This window comes from Melanotaenia boesemani, chromosome 8, assembly GCF_017639745.1.
Source record: "Melanotaenia boesemani isolate fMelBoe1 chromosome 8, fMelBoe1.pri, whole genome shotgun sequence".
In the NCBI taxonomy this organism is placed as follows: domain Eukaryota; kingdom Metazoa; phylum Chordata; class Actinopteri; order Atheriniformes; family Melanotaeniidae; genus Melanotaenia; species Melanotaenia boesemani.
Window position 1 is genome coordinate 32055138 of NC_055689.1, and position 23638 is coordinate 32078775.

A 23638-nucleotide genomic window follows, 5' to 3' on the forward strand; every position below is an offset into this window, starting at 1 on the left:
GCCATAATGCAGAACCATATGGGGTTTAGGGGATTTGCCACACCTCAAGCTGATCCCAAATTATAGGTAGATCTCTTTAAGCCTTTGCTCTCTTGTCAGAGTAGGTGTGGGAAAGATGGGAATTTTCCTCAATAGGAGTGTCAACAACAAAATCCAATGAGTGGGATTTTAATGTCATAATGGAGAGAATAGTCTAACTTTATCAACCAAGTGGAAAGTTCTTTTTATGACGTTTGATTTTTTTTTTTCTGCACTACACTCAGACTATACTAAAAGAAAAATGAAAATCCCACAAATAACAGCTATCCACATAGTTGGTATAACTGAGATGTTTTCCCTTGTGTCATGCCGTTTTCTTGCTTCTCAGTTACTATATACAAATTAGGTTGGGCTTGTTCAAGTGGGCCAACCAAGTGGTGGTTAAACAGTGATTGAGAACAAAAAACATCACAGCAACACAAACACTTTCTAACAGGCCATCAGACAACTTTACAGAGAAGTCTTTCAGGCTTTAACTCTGTAGAAGCCAGTTCTGATCTGGCCAATGATCAGCCAGCTCTGCTAACTGATTGGTCTTCAGTTGGAGACATGACAGTAACCACTCACTCAACCTATAATACTTGCTGTCAAACCCAGGATGATTAAAACATGTTATTGGTCTCACTTCCAAATAATAAGGATGCAGCTCGACTTTCACTACAGGGATGCAAAAGCTGAGTTTTCAGTCCCAGCCATTGGTTACAAGTTTTGTTTTTTCTAGTTGCATTTTAATTTCCCACCTCTGATTTCTCTGCAACCAGTGCTAGCACATCATTGGCCAGATGTGTAGATGAATTTTGCAAAGATATTGCTTCAATAGACTTCTCTGTTTAAAGTTTGACCTTTGTCTCATGCTGCTTTAATAAGAGACACGTTTTCTATGGAGAAAAAATGTAATAGTTCATTAGCCAAAGAAAGACTGAAATTTGTTATCTTGGTTTTCTTTCAGAATTAAGTAAAACAGAACATGAAATTAAATAAAAATGTTTGTGTGGTCTCAGAGGTACAGGTCACAAACAACCTTTTATTTATAAGGAATACAATAGATTGGGAATCCTAAATCCTGGTCCTCGATGACCAGTGTCCTGCAGATTTTTAACTTTCCCTGCTGGAACAAACCCAGCTTGATATCAAGCTCTGCACAAGTAGGACCATAACTGAAGATCCCTGCAACAGATCATGTGTGTAAAGGATCTTACCTGGCCATAGTCTGTGGCGAAAACAACAACACCTCCTGAGCAAGAGGACACCGTACTGGGAAGGTATTGATCATCCTCCCGTAGCCACACTCGATCACCCTGATGAAAAAGAAAAGTATTTAGTGGCAAGCAAATATCTGCAGTTTAGCTTCAGCGCTGACGTTTTGAAACCTTTTTAACTGCCTAAATAAAATGTCTAGTAGTCACTGCCCCCTGTGATTAAAGTTCCTTAACTTGTGTTCAAGGGACAAGTAATTACGTTTATTTATTGATTTAATTCTAGAAGTCCTGTAGCACTATATTATGTTGGGTTTTAAGGTTTCTATGGCATTACCAAGGCAGTTGCCTTTCCCTGGCCAACAGGAGGGTGTCTTTTCCTCATGAAAGCATGCACAAGTGAGCAGTGTGCAGTTTCGGAGTTCTCTCTACCTGCATTCACCAGGGAGGACAGTAAACCGAAGGCTGAAAACCCTTTTATACCTGCTGACCTGTCAAGTTTACTGCTCCTGCTGAAAAAGCATTTCCTTCAGGCTAACAGCTGGATACTTGAATTTTCCCACTCTGTGGGAATTAGCAGCTAATTTGAAGGAGTTAGGGGAGAAGCCAAAGAGTCAGCTGCATGTTTGAGAGACTTTTGCTTGTTTCTGGCTTCAAATTTGTGAACATAATGGCTATACATTTAGAAACTCTTTGACAGCACAGATGAATAATGAACATACTAGCATGGACGTATTCAGTGGAAACAGCAGTTACTAGAAAATTCAAACTAGTAGCCTTGTCGACATATAATTGAGGTAAAGAGCCACGGGGCCCATATAGTGGATTCCCTTTTAGTCGTAAAGCCACATGCGCTGTGGTTCATTAGCGTGGCAGGCTTATGCTAATGGCAAAAACAAGTGCTATGCCTTTGTGGGACCTCCCTCCTTCTCCCTCCTCTTTTCAGGCAAATGAATGGCCTTTGACCTACAAGCCCACATTGGATGGAGTGATTGAGGCAGACGAGGGGCACCTGGTTGGGAGAAAAGTTAGCAGATGAATGCGTGTGGAATAAAACACACACAGGAACACACAAAGCAAAGCTCAGGTTTGCAGTGTCAGCAGTGGATCAGAGGGAGCCTGTCTGTTGTTCTAAACCCTCGGCCTCCCGTTTTGTGGGGGGAAGCGGCACGATTAAAAGGTCCTCTGATCTCCTGGGGAGATATAAATGTGACACTTAGAGGAAACTCATAAAAAAGCTCCCCTTTTGATCCTGACTATCACAAGAAGTTGGAAAGAGAAATGACAGGTCATTTTTTACTTTGTTTAGCAAGATGTAAAGTAAAGCTGATCTTTTAGTGGCACCAACGTGGTACTGTGTGATTATTTGTAATGCTCGTTTTCATTTTTATCATTTTGTCTTGTTTTCGTTGTCTATTAGTTGGAGGCATCTGGATTTCCTGAAAAATTCAAGGCCTTTCATTGTAAGATGTTGAGAACAATCTAAAAAAAAGGCTGATATTATGTTAGAGTATGAAACTTAACAATTAAACACTCAGCTGTTCTCCTAAAGTTTAACCGTAAAACAGCACTGACAACTTTCTGACCTTAAAACTTAATGCTTCTGACTCATTTTGACGGTACACTGACATTCATTATGTACATTCCTTGAGCAGTTGCTGCCCTGCAGCATCCAGAGGCTGAGAAACCACACTTAACTTTTTTTTCCAGCCCGGAGCAACACCTTTATGCCATGTTTTGCCTGCACACAAACACCTGGATATAAACATATCGGCCTTTTTAAATGCACACTGTGGCTGATTCAGCAAAGAAACGCAGGAGGACACTATCAGAATAAGAGAGGAATAGATAAAGAGAAAGTGGCAGAGCAAGAAATAAGAGAAGAAATAGCATCACACTGACTTTTACTGGCTGGAGAGAGCTCCGAGAAGAGGCTGAATCAGTCTTCATTAAGGGGTGTCAGTAACTTCTGCCTAGTTCCGTAGATGAGTTTTTAAAGCGCCTTACAAGTTATTATATTCTATTGATATTATCATTGATACTACTGGAACTTCAATGGAAAGGAAACTAAAGCTTCAAGGTATTTGTTTACAAAAAGGAAAATAAAACAGGAGTAGCTGCCATGTTAATAAAGCTTAAACATTTAATGGTGTATGCATCATATTTGATAAAGTTTCAGAAACCTTTTGCATTACTTTATGGTAAAAATGTTTCTCAAAACCCTGTTGAACACGGTCGGATACTTGTCTTCTGATCCCTGGTGGACACCAGTTGCACTACAATAATATTAACACATCACACGCCAATAAAATGTAAATATACAAAAAATATTTTTGTTAATTACTTTTTTACATTTTGTTAAGGACTTCAGATTAAAAAATGGAATTTTCTTCCTATTTTTTCCTGGGCTTTAAAGGGTTAAATATGAAATTACTCCCAGATCATTTTCAAAAGGAAAACAAACATAAAACCAGTAAAAGGAGAACCGAGGCCAACGTCTGGCTCTTTGATTCTCCCACAAAAAAAAAAAAGAGAGCCAAACAAAGGCAGATACTTTATTGTTGTGAGCACAAAGAGGAGGGAAGACCATATGGACATTCCTGATGTGCACCAGTAGAGGAATCTAAAGCTGCCATCAAGTTAGCTTGGAGAAAGACAGAGAGGGGTCCTCCTCCTCCCATCGGCACACTTTTCAAGACCCCCAACTGACATACAAACCCATGCACACCCACTCATGGTGTTTGTGGACAGCGTGTGCTGCCCACCCCTTTCTGCACTGAGGGAGGAATCCAACAGTAGCACCTCATTATGTTTTCTCTCCCTCCTCTCTTAATCTACTCAGGCCTTTCTTCCACACATACTTTAACCCTCAGAGTTTGCAGAACATTTCTAAACCGAAGGGCTGTGAGCCAAAAGCCCCTGCTTCATCTCCTTTCCCTCATTCATCACCACTGATTGCCTGAACCCTAACATCAAAGATCTCATTTGTAGTTAACATTGGACTGAAGAAAACAAGGAGCCAAGCTGCATATCTCTGTTAATGCATGAAAATCACACGTTGGAAACATGTTGTATCCGCCATGGCTGCACAAATACTCCATTAAATGGAAAATTACCTGACATTGTCCATGCTGGCTGATGATGAGATGGTACGGTACACACCTTATTTCAGTTTATATTCATTTATGGTTAAAAGATGCAGAATTAAACAGGAATTTTGAACATTTAAAAACTCATTACTACAGTGGAAACTCCCTTCTTTAACTGAATGACAACATCTACATCTTATATTCTTAATGTGTCTTTAAACAGTTACAAGAAAAAATAATTGCACATAAGTTAAGGTTAAATACGCCAAACAGTCGAGCTTTTTTTTAACAAAATACAGACCAATGGCAGAAAATGTCAGCATGTTTAAGGGCAAGGAGGGTAAAAACGAACAAGTAATCCACATCAGCTGCCACACTGATTTTCTACCATCATGTTGAGATGAAAGGAAGCAGAGCCTCATCCAAGCTAACGTCAACATTTGAGTAGCGAGACTTAAGACTCTTGACAGGGACTGGGAGCTGTGGATCAAGGCCCAGCTGTTGCACCAGAAAGACCCCTGAGCCCCTCATTCCAGCTAAACCTGTGTAAAGTGTCTCCCACGGTAGAGTCAGAGGTGTCGGAGTGATGCCAAGGCCAGATTGTTAATGTGGGAATGGAAGAACTAGGTTCATTCTATCTGAATCATTATATCAAAACCATACAACTGTTACCAAAAAACTTCAAAGCTGAGATGCTTAAGTCTTCTATTTGGATCATTTTTGTGTAAATTGAGTCAATAAAGAAGCTATTTCACTACATAATGTGGATTTACTTTATTTGCACATCTCAGATCCATTAGAGTTCTCCCACCCACTACATTTACTACTACATGATGTCTTTGGTAAACAACATGTGTCTATTATCCAGAGAGAAGCTCCTTTTCAGGACTTCATCTCTATCCTGACACTCCTCTCGGCCTGAGCCAAAACATCAACATGGACCTCCTGCCCCCAAAGTCTGGGGAATTAAACCAAAGCAGTGACCCGTCTCCTGCGTGTATTTTCCCTTCGTAACCTTGACATGTGTGGCTGATGCGCTCTCTGCAGGGTGCCGTGGGGGAGCTGGGAAAGGGGGAATCTGTGGTGGCCGTAAGCGTTCGTACGCCATCGGGGTCATGAATGAGCAGCTGTCTCGGGCTGAGAGATTCTGCTTCCTCCCATGCAACAAACCGAGTCTTGTCCTCCATGACAGCCATCCTCTCTATCAGAGCCCTCAATGGGAAAGACTGTGAGGGGTTTTCTTCTTTTGCAAGTACCAAAACTGACTCAACACAACTGACTGTATGTTCTCTGCAAAATAAAACATTTCTGCTCAACAATTTACCACAAACCTTCATATTCTGTATTTACATTCAGCTACTGTTTGTGAGAATCTTTTAGAATCAAACTTCTCAAGACAATCTGGCCACAACAGAGCCTGAAAATGTCAGATTATTTTCTGCAGTTAAACTTTAACCTTGTCTGCACCAGTTGTGCTGCAAAACCGGCACACCACCAACAGCTGCGGTCCTCCATCAGCGTCGGCATCGGATCTTTTGCTGCAGACTCAGAGTCTCTGCAGGCCCAGGCTTATAAAGTGTGAAAAGACACCAAGTTAAGTCTATCTATAAATATTAGTTGACATGCAAGTCCGTACAATGCCAGAATGCAGAGACAACTGCTGCATTCAGGAAACTTTTTCTCAGCATTCCTAAAGACGAGCACTAGGAGCAATCCTGGATCAGGTCTGGGATTTTCAGATTTGATCAAAATGATTTTACGGCTTTTAGTTTAGGAAAAACTATTATTTGAGAATGTCTTTCATTAAATTAAATAAAAACATGAAAATCATTCAGGAACAGCATGGATATTTTTCACCAGCATTAAAACAGTCTCAATCAAAGCAGATTTAAACGCTGCTGTGTGATGCAGCGTCCCGACAGATTCTTGTTTGTTCAAAGCCCACATGAACAGATCAGAGGCAGGGCGTCACACACCATTTATCTAAGGTCTAAGAGGCTTGTGCAGCCATTTCTTTTTTATCTCGAGTGCAGGTGTACATGGCGATTCTCTTCATTTCATGACCCACAAGTTCTTGAAACTTCTTCAAAAACCAGCTTTTTAAATCAGAATGTCAAAGAAAATCCATCTATAATGTAGCATGCTAAGTCACCGTCAAAAGGATGAAATTATGATGGGATATTATGGCTTGAGATTAAACACGTGAGCAGGCATAAAGATTGGAAAAGGACATGGGATTAAAAAAAGTGATTAGGACAAAAACAAACCTGGAATAATTAAGGATTTTAATAAAAAAAAACACATGACTTCACTTTAGCTTGCAGTGACCAACTCAATGAAACTGTAATTCAGCAATAAAGGATGTGACTCTGGTATCAGAAAGGATCACTGATTTATTTACATGCAGCCTTATGAAGATCCTACCTCTGGTTAGGATCTAATTTTTTATGCAAAATGATGTAATGTAGTATCTAATCTTAATTTGGTCCAGACCATCAAAGCGTCGCAGTTTTATAATAAAAGAGCTAAAACTGAACTCTGAAACTTTTTCTAACCTGGTTCCTTCTGTTATGCAGCTTAGGGGTCATGTGGCAGCTTGCGATTACCATACTTCACTCTTATTTGGTTTAAATGTTAAAAATAAATGTTTATGGTTAAACACTTACATATTTTAATATAGCTGGGTCACAGATGTCATCACTAATGCCATTTTTAACTGTGAATTGTGTCACTGCGCACAGGTCTTCTCCAAATCTGGACCAGGACTCACCTGTACAATCATGGCTCAATCCACCTTTAAAGGTGCAGTAAGACCAGTCCTTCTGATTTGACTCCTAATTAGTTTGTTCATAAAGTTTAGTTCAATTGGGGAGGTGTGTGACTACTCTGGTCCTAATAAAAACGTTAATCTTGGTTCACTTCAAGTGAACCAAATGCAGGAAGGAGACTAGAACAATGTGGTGGAAAAGTTGCCCAGCCTTAATCAATACATGGGTGAGTTTTCTCATTACTGGTCTCGTCTTGTCCTTCAGTAATTCTTAACGCAGCGCTGCCTCAGACAAGGAGGAGAATATGTTATTCAAAAGGTTGATTTGTTTTACTAAGTGCAGTGTGAAAGCAAACTCGAACCAGAAGAGAGTTGCAACCCCACAATGTCACAGAGTCTAACAGAGCATTAGATGTGAATACAACGTTTGTATTCACATCTAATAACGGTTTATTGAATGGACCATAAATACGATGCATCCACTGACAGAATGTGGGCAGAATTGGTGAATCAGCATCAGTAAAGTTTTTGCCTTGTGGATCCATGTTTACCTTGTTTAGTTTGTCCAAATATTTCTGCTTTCATTTGCAATTAAATTTCTCACACTAACCCCCTCAATCACCAAAGTAGCAATATTGTGCCATCCAATGTAACTGGGGGAGGTCTATTAAAAGTTTGAGGAAACCCGAGTTTGAAGTCTACTGAGCTGATGAACATTCATAGTCAGTTTAGATTTCAGAGAAAGCACACGTCAAAATGCTGTTTCACTTAATGAAGTACCTTCTCAGAATGTTGCCGATTCTCATTGAATATACTTAACAAATGAGTAAATTTACTCCCATCATAAACTCAGGTTTATATTGAACATTTTTCTCACTTACTGTATGTTTTTATCTCTACCCTCAGCCTTTTGAATTCTTTATATCATAATTTAACATTTTCCTCTTTAAAAACTTTGTTTTAACTGTATTAGTTCATAATCTACTTTATTATTCAACGTTTTTCTCCTCAAATTAGAAGTTTTATTTTTCTTTTTATCTAAAACAGCGACAGAGCTAGTGGGCATTAAAACTGATGCTTTTATTGGCTTTTCTTTATGTGAGTTTTTGTTTTTATCCTGCAGGTGCTGAGGTTTTCCAGCGTGTGGACTCAAACCATCGCTTTTGTTTGGCCTTCAGGAGATAAGTGCTCACCACCTCATTTGGCAGATTAATTATTAACTTTTACAAGGAGGTTTCTTTTTTAGTTGAGGTTAAAATGAGCAACCGTCTCACCTCAAGTAATTAACTCTGTGTATTTTGAATTTGTCTGGTTTGTTAAGTCAATAAAGAGCAAGAAGCAGTGCAGGAGGAGGAATTTCACAAACATAATTTTAGTTTTACCTCCTTTGCTGACTGGTTTTTGAACAATGTGCACTTGTTTTTTGTTTTTGTTTTGAGGAAATTTATGGCCCTAATTCCAATTTATATTTTTATATGACAGCATATCTCAGATACAATTGTTGTAAATCCTTTGCTAAAGGAAAAGAAGTTGGGTAAACATGTTTAGTGCGCTTTCTCATGAAGACACCATAAAAACAATACATACTATGTGTTTAGCAGGGAACGGCTGTCTGGGAAACATAGCCAGAAGGAAGTCCACAAGTACAAATTGACCATGAACCTTTGCTGGCATGCAGCATGGACCAATCACATCACATTGCCACTGCAGAGAGCCAATCAGCTGCAGCTGAGGTGCAGGAGTTATTTAGATTTGAAAGCCTGGACTCAAAGAACGAGAGTGTGTTGTGGGAACTGATTACTTTGCTGTGTTGACTTATAGAAAAGGTCTGGGAAAGCCTCACAATGTCAAAGCAAACACAAACAGACAATCGGACAAGATTAAAGTCAAGTACACAATTACACACACTGATAGAAACATGACCACACATCAGAGCCAACTCATATCTGCACAATCTGGTCAGACAAGTGTGTTTCAGTTTCAGTATGTCAGCACACAGCTGCACACTCACATCCACATACAAATCTCCATTATCTCATGCTAAACACATGACATGAACAGGCAAAGTTATGTGTTAACTTCTTCATGCAACAAGGCCACAGACACATGATCACACACATAAACTAACATAAGCAGCAGATTGCAAGAAACACAGTTTCAACACCACAAAGTTACTAATCAGAAAGATGATAGATATGTGGAGTCAGAGTGAGAAGAAACAATGGTGCTGCATCCAGATGACATCAATCACCTCGTCTCACTGGAGATTTCTGCTGTGCAATCTACATTTTCCATTTAGTGAAAGCTTTACAGTTACTCTACAGTTTATGAAGGTTCCATAAGCTATCATTCACTCTAAAGAGAATTACAGAAAACTTGATTGAACATATAATAACCCTAAATCCAAATGACTTTAAACTTTGTTTGCTTCCTCGGGTCATTAGTAGGAAGAATTAAAGAACAGTTATATAAAAAAAACTAAAGAACACAATCCCAGAAACACAGAGGAGGACCCACAGAAATTCCAGATCTGGTTAAATAGTAAAAAAGAAAAAAAAGACATTTTAAGCTACATTTACATAGAGACAGAACTGACTTTGTTAAATAAAATAAAATAAATAATAAAAAAAAAAACAATATGTAAAAAAGTTATTTTAAGTGTGGACACACTGAACATGCTGTAGTATATCTGCCAGGCCTGCAGGTGGCGCTGCCACAGAATTACAGCAAAAACAGAGAAGAAGACACAGAGCTGTAACTGTGTGATGTAAACTAAGAAAATGGTGGTGAATTGAGCAGGTTACAGGTTAAAGGAGAAGTGGGGCATATGGGTTGTAAACACAGAAACCAAAAGGTGGTATTTTTAGATTTGTTCACTTTGAGACCTGACTTTAAAAAAATGAGGTTTTGGGTTCTGTAAACACCAGTTCCATGTGGAGCACCCCGTTCAACATTAAAAGAAGACAATGAAGAAAAGCTTCTTTCTTAGCATTCAACAGACTCTTAATGTGACGGCTAACATTTGGGGGTTTATTTCAATCACTTTCCTCAGCAAAAAAAAAAAATAACCTCCCACTAAACTCCTTCCCTTGATTTGTTAGCGAAATGTTTCAAAGCTGCCAAAAACCATTAAACACACCTGCATCAGTTGCCTCCATGTTTCTCTTTGAACTGGCAGTCCTACAGGATCATATAAACACGACAGTATTTGCTCAGCTGTTTCTGAAAACCAAATATATCCAGATAACTAATGGAATTATAAAGAGTCTGTAGCAAGGCCAGCAAATGTGAGGCGCAGACAGTATTTGACATGGCTAATATGTACATTACTTTCTCTTTGGGGATTCTGATTGTCTTCACAGAAATAAAAAGCTTTCCATCCAGCAGCGGTCAAAATATTTACAAACCAACACTTGCTGTCAGTTCCAGAGGACTGAACTCTGATATGCATATTTATCATTTACAATGATTCAAACTGTTGTCATTATGCAGATTTTGGGCATCTGTAGAACATTTTTCCATTAAAAGCAGCTCCTTCCAGCTTATTCCTGCTCAACATTTGGAAGCTGACTCCACTTTTATTAACTTCAGACTGAAATTTACACTGAGTAAAACTGAGTTAGGAAACAATTTTGGCAAAAAAAAGGAAAAGTGCTCAGCTCCACTCTTGAGAAGACACATTACTCCTGTCAGCTGCTCTGGATGAAATATTAAAATTGCAATCAAATTAACACGAGTAGCAGATTTTGGAGCTCCCAAGGCAGTAGCTCCATCCATGATAAACACACATCATCTATCATAACAAGTCCTGCCTTTGCTTCAGCTCCCTCTTATTAAATTTCCAGACTTTAATGCCCTTTAATCAGATGTTACATACCCCAGAACCATCCACCTAAGAGGCAGTGCCACATACTTGTGAGGAAAATATTTTTTCTTGAAATAAAATGTCAGTGAATTGCATGTAGAGGAGGTGGCAGCTCTTCTGGCTGCAGAACAAATGCCTCCAATCACACCCAATGAGCTCATCAGAGTTGCCAAAAAGCCCAATTCCAGCTTCCCTGGTGAAGCTCTGCATGTGTAACATGGCTGTCTGCTTCTGCACAGTTAAATGAAAACATGTGAGGCAGCGGCTCTGCAGCCACATCAGGTTTGTTGGGAATATTCAGACATTTTTTCCATAATCCAGAATAAGGTGCTTTCCCCCTCGTTCTTATTAAAATATGCTGTAGGTTTATTTTGGTCTATTTAATAAGACTGGTTGTTTAAACATGTATTATGAGATAGATTCAGGTTAGAAAAACAACTGTACACACCTGTTAAAGCTGTTTCTAAGGTGTGTCATGTTTGTAAGGATGAGCAGATAGCAGCACTGTGATTGGCTCATTTCTGGAGAAACTGATAAAGATGATTTAAGTACTTTAAACTTAACTTTGTTCAAACACACAAATACAGTAGGTGTGCCACTATATGCCACTGTAGATGATCTGTGACTAACGGCAGTCATGAACAAGAAGAGCAGTGGCAATAAAACGCATATAAACCAGCTCACAGCAGCCAATCACACGCTGGGAGGGGCTGCTGATTTAACTGACTTTAAATAATGTTGATTAGTTTTTATGGGCAGCTATAATCTGACTGCTGGCTTCATTCTGGGCCTGACCATCTTAGGGTGAAGCTGTTTTATGAGGCGTTTATGGAACTACGGCACATATGTTCCTGTTTACACGTAAACACAGCAGGCTGAGAGACGACTGAAGAAGCTTTGGTCAGTGGAGTTAACTCCAAATTCAAACCTGACCTCCCTGTCACTACGGTGTTGTGCCAGTTATCTTCAGTTATTAAATTTATACATTTAACAATGCGCAGTTTAGATATAAACTGACATGATATTCTACTGGGAATATGTACCAGAGCTGCATGAGATTAGGAAACTGCAACCACTTTGGTGAATGTTACAGACGATGATATACAATAGATGAATAAATGAATACTTTCATTTCTGCTGCTTATTTCAAGCATATTATCGTGGGCTGGAGAAAGCTCTGCTTTTGTGTAAATGTCTACAACTATAAATCACGCACAGGTGCAGAGGTGGAATGCAGTCCTCATTACTACGTATGTTTCTTCTATTTCAAGTCAAAATGTCTTTGCAGTATGGATGTTGACATTGACTGCACAACATATCTAAAATGTGTAAATTATATCACGCAGTTCAGCTACAAGTTTGGAAATCATTAGATCATCTCTTGATGAATAAGAGCATGAAAACTCTGTAGAGTGATTAAAAACAGCTGGTTTTTAAGGGACTTTGGGTAACCTGTGGACATATTAATTTTGCATTAACATGTCTGGAGGATCTGATTTCATGAGGCCAGATTTAAGTAAGGTCACATTTTGTGTCTTAAGTGACCATTTCTGTTTGGCTCTCACTTCCCAAACGTTCATGCAAATAAATGCATCACTATGCAAATGTAATCTGCAAAGATTCAATCTTCTCACTAATCTAACATAAGAACGCACATCCACATCCAACCAGAAGCAGCCTCTTTGTCAACAACATTCTCTAAACCATCCCTAACATGTTAACAGAGGCCCCATAACCCAGTCAATGATTTAGCACACTGGCTGGAAAGACACACACTTCAAAGCCCTTTATCTATTGTTCTGCAAGTGACAAACAACATCATGCAAAACTAATGGATGACAGAAATCTGCACCAGACTCAGTGTTATGAAGTGCATGTCAGCCGGGTAGATGATACTGTGGCCTCAGGCACATTTAAGCTAACAGTCCTACAAAAACATTAAGTACTGAGATGTTGTTTTCAAACACACTCAGCTATAGATGCATCTTCGAAACCACTGCCCTACACGTTCCAGATGGGGTGCGACATCTCAGAACTTTACCATCTGAGATATGTGTTACTCCCTAAAATATGGCTTTTATAAGCATGTCCACTTTAGAATGTGGGTCTCAAGTTTTTACAAGCAACAGTAGCTGCATTTCCATTACAGTTTTTTGCAAAATAAAAGCAAAAAGGGCAACATAATGCATACTAATTTTGCTCGTACGGTACATGTACAAGTGTAGTTCACCTTCAACTCTTTGCACAAGTCGTTATATAAAAAAAGACTCATTTTCATGATTTCAAACTGGCTCATTGTTCAGCTGCTCAGGCATCAGCTGACTTTTGATCTAATAAATTTGTTTTCTAAGAAAGACTGCATCTCCTGGGAGGTTTGTTCTTGTCTTTGACTCTTTGAGAGATCTCCCAGAGTATTTAAAACCATCTTCCCGAAAGTAAAAGGTGATTTCCTCTGTTATTGTTTGGTTCAAACATGGGAGGCAGTCTTTTTCTTTCTGCTGCACCAAAAAGGCCCATTACTGGAAAACTTTAGAGACCAGATCCAGTAGGGGTACCTGCCAAAACTAGTTTATTTAAACTACATCTACTCAGCTGAAGCAAGAAAAACTGACCCAGGGGAGTAAGAAACATGACATTAAAATAATAGATTACTGTGTTTAACTAAACGTTTAACTAATAGCTTCTGTTACAAAGATAACCACAGACTTCGTCCAAACTGTCAAAATGCTCACCGAGCTTTTAAAATGAAGGCCAGATGTCAGAGCTTGAAGAGAAGGATGCACTCTATGAAATTTATTTCAGAAAACTTTATTCAACAGACGTGAAGATGCTGAGCTGAGATTAAGTTCACACCCAAAAAAAATCCCGCAAACGAGTTAAATTACTGTCGCTGAAGCCACCAGCTCAATGCAAAAATTACTCTGCAGAAATTAAATGAAGTTCAATTTGACACTTGATCCTCATCTGAACGTAGAAATGGACATTTGAAGCATTTATCCAAAGTTTCATGTTTTCACTGACCACAGGATCCACTTTCTGGCCGCCTTATTTTACCACCAATTACATCATCATTAGCTCAGAGGCTCTGTGGTTGAAGTATATTTAGAGTCCAGACTCAGCACAGAGATGGTCAACATTTAGAGAATGAGTGTGGACTTTCCTTTTTCTTGAGGTGTGTGTTAGCAGGAGTTCAGGCTGGGACAGTTTATTTAAAGCAAGTCTTCTCAGCCACAACCAAACTACTTAAAAAAAAAAAAAAAAAACCAGCCAACTGGAAGCCAGAAAAAATATTCCTCTGACTGTAACCCAGTTACAGCACACCCACATGTAGTTTAGAAAAACATTCAGCTGCTCACTAACTTTATTTCTAGGAAACAGGCTTTATGACTGAACATTTATGATATATTCTGAGAAAGTCAAATAGATCTTGCTGTATAAAAATGAGCGGACAAGCCCAGTCTCACCCCACAGGTTAAATACTTCAGGAATCTATGGCATCAAAAATCAATTGAAAGAGCACACTGTAGTGTCAGATTTCAACACACCAGCTTTGTGCAGTGGGATCTTCTAACCCTCACTAAGAGTATTTCTTGCCTGAACCAAAGTTTGGTCACTTAATCCTGCACCACCCCTCCAACCTCCTAAAGGTTAATAGTTAGTTATTACAATGAAGTTGGACTGCATGCTCCCTGTGTTTACCATGACTGGTGGTTTACAGAACTGAGAGCGAAGGACAACTTTAGTATTTGTCTAAAGATGTACCGGCAATGCAAATAGAAAAGTATCATGTCTACAGATATTTTGGTATGAAACTGCTGCTCTATACAGCATTCATTTGGAAACACAGGTGAGTGTTACAAAGAGAATTGAGAAACCCATGAATTTCCAAACAGCGTTTCCATCTTTGCCTCATAAACGTCAGAGGATTATAAACCCGTTACAAACAGAATTTATACATTTTATTTGCAGCACCATTTATAAATATCACTCAACATTTTGAAACACAGATCAGTCTTCGAAGACCATTCGCAAACCCATGAATTTATCAACATCATTTCCAATTATGATTTGAGACATCATTGGGGGTATTAACATCATAAGCTGGTGATGTTACAGTGTTTCCACTACCATCATATAGGGGGGTGCCTAAGACCTTTCCTGGGATCCCTTGGGAAAGTTTGCATGGAATGTCTTGTGATTTTCAATGTGGTGCCTCCTCACATTGTAATATTTAAACTTTAAACTCATTGCCATTTTTATACACTGGGTTTTGCATTTGAATGTGATGGTAAAATAACGAGTTATTTGTCAGGCCGGGTAGAGTTAAATTTGCAATTTTACCTTTTAGGGTGGAGGAAGATATGTTTCTATCACGCTAATGTTGCTATCACTACGTGGAGACACAACACCATGCATAATAGATTTAATATTGCTGGGCTACAGAATGTTGCATTCATGGTCAATACTATAGTAGGAATTGCTTAATTGATGTAGAAATATCTAAAGGGCTTTTGATTTTTTTCTTTTGGCAGAACCATAGGCTGGGCAACATGGGAGTTGGTTCCTGGCCCGTGGGCAGCCTTTTGAAGAGGCTAGTGACTGAACAGCTTTCCTGTCTGTCATGGAGGGGATAGAAACAACTACAGCTGTACGAAAAAACCTGGAGAATCTTTGTGGACACACAAGTTTCAGCAAACACTTTCACTGGCCAGCTGCTGCTGTCTTTCAGGATGTTTTCTGATTTTGAATTGGCACAAATAGCTGGAAAATAATTAATAAGACTTTAAACTTGCAACCAAGGACAGCAAAAACAAGCCATTTATGAATATAAATGCTACTATATTTTTATGAACTTCTGAAGAGTTTTCCTCAAAATTAATTAACATAATTTAACTTTTGTTTACAGGTTCTGTTGCTGTCTAAAGCTTTGGAGAACAACAATGAAAATGTTGACATGTAAGTAAACAGTATTCTACATCATTGTTTAATTTAATGGCTTTAAGCTTTTGAGCTTTCAAAGCCTATTATGTCTTTCCTCTAAGCACTTAAAAATGGATGAAAGCACAAGCTAAAACCCTGATAATTACACACAACACCTGGTAGATCTGAATTATTAACAAAGCAGTTGTGAGGAGGGGTCAGAGGTCACGTCACTCAGCAGACTGCTGTCAGAGGGTAGGCGTGAGGAGAGGTGTTGACTGGAGGCCAAACAGGAAGCAGCTGCTCAATGACAGCTCGTCCTCAGCTCGTCAGTGATCATGTTATCATAAATATTTGCACGAGACATGAACAAGAGGTTTCTACCAACTAATGAGTCATGTTGACTTATATTATAGGAAAGTATTAAGAGCATGTTCACTGCTCTTAATACTCACTATGCTTCTTTTCAGTGTTTCTTCCCTAATTTGAGAAAAAACTTAAAACAAGATCTTTAAAAAAGTATATTAATAGCTATTCTCAAATCAAGAAGAATCATCTTCTTTTCTCTCAAAGTGAGAAAGAAAGAAGTGAAAAGAAGCACTGGCAGGCTGGTTTTAAGGGGTTTTTCACTTAAGGGTCTTCAAATGAGTGTTTCACAACTTGTTTTAACATATTTTCTCACTTGTCTGAAGTCTACATATGTTTTCCTATTTCAGGAAATCTTACCAAGTGTAATTATATTACTGCATGGACAGATAATTTCCCTTGATTATTGTCTGAATATAATGTTCTTTACTCATTAAGATATCTCATTTTTGTAGTGTAGTCACATGAAAGGCCAGCTCACCCTACTTTTAAAGAAAAAAAATAAGGAGAAAACCTTCCCACACTAAATTCTCCAAACTTCAGACATAAAGTTTTGGGAGATGAAGTTCTCTGTATCCTCCTCAGCTGCCTTCAGATAATTAAAAGGCACGTCGTGGATCTGGAGAGCAGCTGTAGGGTGGATCCATGTGAGTTCGCAGCTGACTCGGGAGAGACAGAAAGCCTCGTTTGGTTGGATGACAATCAAACCACCAGGGTAAAAACACAAGCAGAAGGTTTCATAAGAACAAGAAACAGCCTCGAACAGAAGCGGCAAACAGGAAATAACACAGAAAGCACAGAGTGAAGATGAGACGTGTCTGCAAGCACACGGGATGTGAGGCTGACATGTTTACATGTTAATATGTTTAAGTCAGCTTATTATTCTTGGCAGCTATCAGGAAGCAAATAAGGGGAAATTGGACTATTTCTGTCAGAAAAGCTGTTTTTTTCTTTTTTTTTTTTCCTTTCTTTTTTTGTCTGGACTGCCAATGTTAATTTTATCAAAACAACCTTGAAGTGTGGGGAAATTTTAAGTATAATTATTCAAAACAGGCTTAAGTTGCAGACACTAAAGACCAGGAAATGATGCCAGAATCTTCCTATAAACAGGTTAGAAAACTCATGCCAAGCTTATTTTAGTTGGTAACCGTGTATTATGGTGGGAAATCGCTCTGTTAAGGCTGATTTTATGCAACGTGAGATGTTATTTATTGATCACAAGATATCCCTCCAGTTTTTACCACTTTTCAACTGCAGTATAATCCATGATGGATTTTGAGATGCAGGATGGTGAACTTGCTGCAACTTTTTTGGGACAGGAAATTCATTCATTCATTTTTGGAGAGTCTTCAGGGAAATTTGGGTGGAGGAGGGTATTCCAGTTAAAATATCCAGTAAGACGTTCTGATTATTTATTCATTAATTTTCTTTACCACTTACTTCAATGTTCTGATTATTTAGGGGTAAAAGGAACTCAGAGAGATAAGATGAACAAAATTATTCCAAAAAAAACCCAGTGAAAACAAGGGCTGTCAAACTGTTGGCATTTCTTAGCAAAACAAATCCCACGTTCATCGTTCATGTTTCCACTGACTGGTTTGAAGCTAATCAACTGGGCTGCATAAGGGTTGGTGGTAAAGACTTGTGGTTACAATTTAGTGGAAATAGTTGTTTTCAACTACAAACAAACAATTGCAGTGGACATCCACAACAGGAAAGTGGAAACTGATCCTCTTACTTGCAGTAATTCCAGTTATTTTGGAATGTTATAATAAATCTGGGAAGATGCTGGTCAGTCTCATGGTTTTATCATTCGCTGGCTCAGACCAGAAACAGATGGTGTCTTTTTAGCCTTTCTCGAGTCAGACGGGAACTAAAAGCCTGCTCCACTTCTCTTCAGTGTCTGTAAAGATTAGATTTCTTTTCAAAACTTTTACAATTTCAATTTATCTTTTTGTGATTTCTCAAAGAAAACATGGAAGCACAACTTGTGTTATTTATGTAACCATCTGCAAGATAAACACCATGCGGCTTCCAGCAGCCTTTTATAGAGGAGACAACTTAGCCTGAGCCAAAGCTCCATCAGGTGCGGTCAGATGTTGTTTCTCTGAAGTCCTGTAGGTCAAATATGAAATGAATTATGTTGCTTGTCCAGACCAGTATCGCTACCCTGAGGAGCGTTGCTGAAGAGTGCTTCAAATTCTAAAAATTGATAAGATACACAAGATTTAAGTAAATCTGCTGCTAAACAGAAGCAGGTGAGGCTGTACTCTGAATAGTAGCTGGTCCTTGCATCACGTAGCCTTGGTAACGACAGTGTTCTTTCAGGTGAATGTTGTCATTATCACGCAGCAGGAATGCTGACTTTCATAACTGACGTTTGCAGGTGATGCTGTCCGACAGGTAACCTCCTGCCAGAAACACCACGTGTCTACAATCTGACACGTTCAGTTGAAGCCACAGTGAATGAAGCGTTAAGGAATTTCACAGTCAGTGATCATCTGTGAATCCTGATGTCAGGTCGTCACTGCATAATTCCCAGACAGGCTTTCACAACTCTGAACTTTTTGTTTTAATATGATCTCTTGTTTCCATAAATGTAGTTGCTCAATCATTTATAAAAATGCTCATGGCCACCTAAGTGTCTGAACATGTTTGAAATCTTTCTGGATGAATCAGTTTGGTTTCATGATGAAACTAGACTGACTCAACAGGGTGTGAAAAGTCAGTAGGCTTACTGTAAATATCCAGGTTCTAAGATCCTAAACAAAAGGAGCTTTAGTTGTCCAGAGGTTTTAATTCATTTAAAGACATTTGATAAGATGGATGTGGACATAAATATGAACATACAGACATCCCATGATGCAGTCTGATCAGTATGAAATGCCTCACAATCGTGTAGTTATGTCCATTTCATAATGAATTAATAAAAAATAGTTAGTTCCCAGTCCTAAAAAGTCAAAAGGCATAATGTTTATAGTAGGGATGGTTAAGGACTTCTGGATTCCTTAATCATTTAGATGTAAGAAGTTGAATAGTTTGTGGTCATTGTCTCGTTACGCTACTGTCTTGTTTTAACCAGAAGCTGGTAGTAAATGCTAAAAATATGCTTCCCATCAGTTTTGTTGATGGTAAAGTTTTCAAAGTTTGATGAAATTTTTTGAGCTTGAGTTTACAATCCCATCAAGAAAAACCATCAGCACAAGACATAAATATGCTTTCCGCAGCTACAGAACACAGAGAGCTAAATGAAAAGTTACAGCACATGTAAACGTTGAACGTAGCAACACCAAACTTCTGCTAACAAATCCCTCATCAATATGTTCACCACAGAAGTCAGAAAGAGACTCACTGTCTGCTCATCAGTGTTTTATTTAAACTTTCAGTTTCTAAGAGAGATAACTGAACAGGAGGTGGCTCTTTTACACATGCTGCAGGTTTTAATGCATAAAATCAAGCCAACCAACCTCTGAGGTGGTAAACAGCCCTTTTCCCAAAGCTGTCACACTTTATCGGGACAAAAATACTGACACAAACTGAATCAAACCAAAATGGCAGCTCAGTGCCTCATCAGTGTGTGCTCAAAAATATTAAAACAGCATTCACACCAAGATAGTCTGGGGTTCTCAGTCCGACTGGGCGGCGAAACCCTGAAATTTTCATACCTTTGTTTGGTTTGCTGTCACACTGCACTTTACTGAAGCAGACCAAACTGCCTCAACCATGTCATACAGTTACATCAGCTGATCTCTAGGGGGCATATTCCCTGAAGTGATCACTGACCAAGAAGAAAGAAGAAGAAAATCCAGCTTGTTAAATAACCTGCCTTAAGAGGGTTATGATGGAAGTATGTATATATGCATATATATATATATATATATATATAAAAGAAGCAATTATAAAACTATCCCAATATAACTCTGGGTTTTGTTAAACTAAAGCTGCATTGTTTGTTTTATCATGTTCAACGTGACAAATGGGAGCAAATGTTCCCCCACCTTCAGATTTCCATGAACAAACAAGCCTTTAAATATTTACTCGCCAGCTTTTTGATGAAATCCTGATGACAACCAGCTTTTGCCTCCCTCTACTTCCTGAACACTGATGAGCATTTGAGTCACTGGGTCTCATTAACTTTTCAATAGTTCTCATTATGTTGTTCTCGTAACTTGCTAAGATAAACTCTTGATTCACACGATGCTAAGAGTCACATTATGTATTCATAGTGATAACGGTCATGACTAAGCCATGTATTCAGTATTCAGTGTTAACTCAACTGCCAAACAAAGACAAACGTGAATACATGTTTAGTACTCTGCAAGTCATTTTCTTTGGTGTTTTCACATGAGCATGGAACCTTTCATGTGAACAGGCCTAACTGTGTAAAAATCAATTTTGCTGCGCTGTAACGCATACTTCACAGCACTAAAACAACCCCTTGAAGAAAGGAATAAAGGAGCAGTTTTAGCCACCAACAACAAAGACTTGAGTTATACTGAGCGTGTGAATAAACTACATGTGAATAAACATGGAATATCTAGCAGAGCAGTGTTGGACAGAGCATGCGTTCTGAGCTTATACCACACTTTGTAATTACAGGCTGAAAATAATCAAACAATATGCAACAAATTAATTCATACAGAGAAAACAGATGTTAAAACAGGCCCTGAGGGTCTGATGTGGAAATGTTTGAATGCAACGACTCCCCCTGAATATTTGATAGAGGGGGGGTGAGTTGGAGTAGAGGCTGATGGAGAAAACAGGTGTTTTTACTGTTATGAAAGAAGCTTTTAAATAAGCACAACTTCTCCTGGCAGCTCAGATATTTCCTGTAACGTTGGACTTTTAAATTATGGTTCACAATTCTCCAATCGATTGCAACTTACAATTAACCTTTTAGATATTACACATCTGCAAAATGTTTTACTTCAGCAGGGACTGCAGAAGTTCACCAGTGAATACTTTTTTTTACTTTGGAAAAAACTACTTTAGCTGCTTCCTTTGTGATGCCTTGGCTGCAGATAAAGTGATCAACAAAGTCATTCTATGGAAGTGACGTGCATTACATGCCATATCTTACTTATCATAATTACCAGTTAGAGCAGTAAATGGCACTCAAACATGCATCAAAGCTGTAATTGTGGTTAAGTAAATCTGGTCACCCAAGTCACATGATTTCAAAATAATTACAGCTAAACTCTAGATCAGGGGTGTCCAAAGTCGGTCCTCGAGGGCCGCTGTCCTGCAGGTTTTCAGTGTTTCCTGCTTCGACACACCTGACTCAAATTAAATAGATCCAACAGCCTAAGAAGTTTTGCACAATGACTCAATAATTTGAGTCAGGTGGTTTTGGAGCAGGGACACATGCAAAACCTGCAGGATTGTGGCCCTCGCGGACTGGAGCTGGACACCCCTGCTCTAGATATAATGTTATGTTATCAAAGCACGATCCTGTTCTGTAATCGTACAAGTTTAAGAACCAAAAGGCAAAAAATAGATTAATCTTTTTAATATTCGATAAGCCACACTGACTCAAACCACAATGTGTAATCAATTTTTGCATTTCCCACTATATCCCTCTTTATGGTAGCATCCATTACAACTATATCTACTAGGCAGATTATGCTAGTTAGTGACTTCTAGCAACTTTTAGGACATCCAATAGCTACTTTTCTTACTGAGGAGTCGGGAACAGAGGCTGGAGAGGAGCATCAGTCCCTGACAAAGTTGCCGTTCTGCTTCGACTACAAAGTGAATATCAAATCAAATCAAATCTGATTTGATTTGACAAGTTCTATGTCTACTTGTTTTATATTAGTGCGGCCAGTAATATGTTTTTTTTTATTTTTTTTATGTCAACTGCTGCACAAAAAAAGTGAATTGTAAACATTGTAATTTCTTAATTTATTGTTTAAGTACTTATCACTAATACAGTAAAAAAAAATTTGCTTTGCAAGGCGATTTCAGTGTGCGCCCCTAAATCTTCTGCTTGTGCTCCTAAAAATTTAAGTTAGGGGCCGCTGTGCTCCTCGTAAAAAAAAGATAGTCTGGAGCCCTGTCCCTGATACAGATGTTATGCTCCAGAAACACTGAATGCCTCCATCTACTTTTTCATGATGTAACATGCTTTCAGTCTGCACTTCATGTCATACATGATCAAAAATAAGAAATTACAACATTTTTTTAGGAATTAAAAGCAACATGTTTCCTTTGCAAATTGTAATGTCCTTACATTTAGGATGAAGTGGAAATGCCATAAAAGGTATTAGAGGTATAACAACACCACTAATATTTTAGAGATTATATTTTATATCTATATTTTTAAATTATATTTTAATGTTATACTTGCTTTTATATAATTTGAAATGGATGGAAGTAATGGTGGCTATTAGTGATTGTAATGATTATCAAACCATGGGGCTGGTGTGGGAACATTTAGCTTTTAAGCTTCAAGAAATGTGGGTTTGTTAACTTGGACAAGCTCATTCTACAGATCCGCTGCAGATAATATGAAAATAACAAACATCTCCATGGAGTCAGTATTCAACGATTCAACGATCATCGATCCACAGTGAAAATATCCAAGAAATAATGATAAGTCAATCATTGCTGTGGTCTGGTATGAATGGAAGTGACTGTGTAAAATCAGCATTTCCAGGCTGTCCAATAACCAGAGGGTTGTCAATGTCAGACCTATTTATATAGCACATTTAAAAACAACAGTTAACCAAGGTGCTTTACAATAGCATCAGCAGTCATAACATAAATAGTTCATCCCAGCCAGTTTGTTGTGTCCTTGGCCATGACACTTCACCCTCCTCGGCTCCAGTACTGACATGACTGGTGTATGTTTGGTGGTGGTCTGTCAGGCCCGTATCAATCTCTCTGTTTGTTTTTTTATTTATTATTATTAATTTTAATTGTTTATTTGCATGGAACAGTCCATTTTAATGAACATACAATATTGCCATAAATATATCGGATTTAGCTAGTTGCTACTTTCCATCCTTAGTCCAATAAAGGAAACGCATAACATCATCGCTTAGATCAATGGCTCCTGAATCTACTGGTTATCCTGAAGTAGGCAAGGATGCATGAGCATGCACGTTTAATAAATACAAGGTTACATGTTGGCATCACATCACCCATCACCATCCTGAACTCTCATATGTAACAACCTCATCCAGCATACATGTGCAATATCAGCATTATTGCCACTGCTGCTGCTTTACGGATGCAATGTTATTTTTATTCATTCATTCATTTTCTGTACCACTTAATCCAATTAAGGGTTGCAGGAGAAGCCGGAGACAATCCCAGCAATTACCAGGCCAGAGGTGGGGTACACCCTGGACAGGTCGCCCGTCCATCGCAACGCTTTTTTTATTTTATTTAT

General features: G+C 38.6%; 1 protein-coding gene across 1 annotated transcript in view; it reads right to left on the reverse strand.

The window, feature by feature from the left end:
- Positions 1 to 23638, reverse strand: part of myo10 (myosin X) — a 148243-nt gene that overhangs the window by 104124 nt on the left and 20481 nt on the right. Inside the window, exon 2 of the mRNA XM_041991974.1 lies at positions 1239 to 1337. Within this exon, the coding sequence (XP_041847908.1) occupies positions 1239 to 1337 (99 nt within the window). The remainder of the gene's footprint in view (positions 1 to 1238; positions 1338 to 23638) is intronic.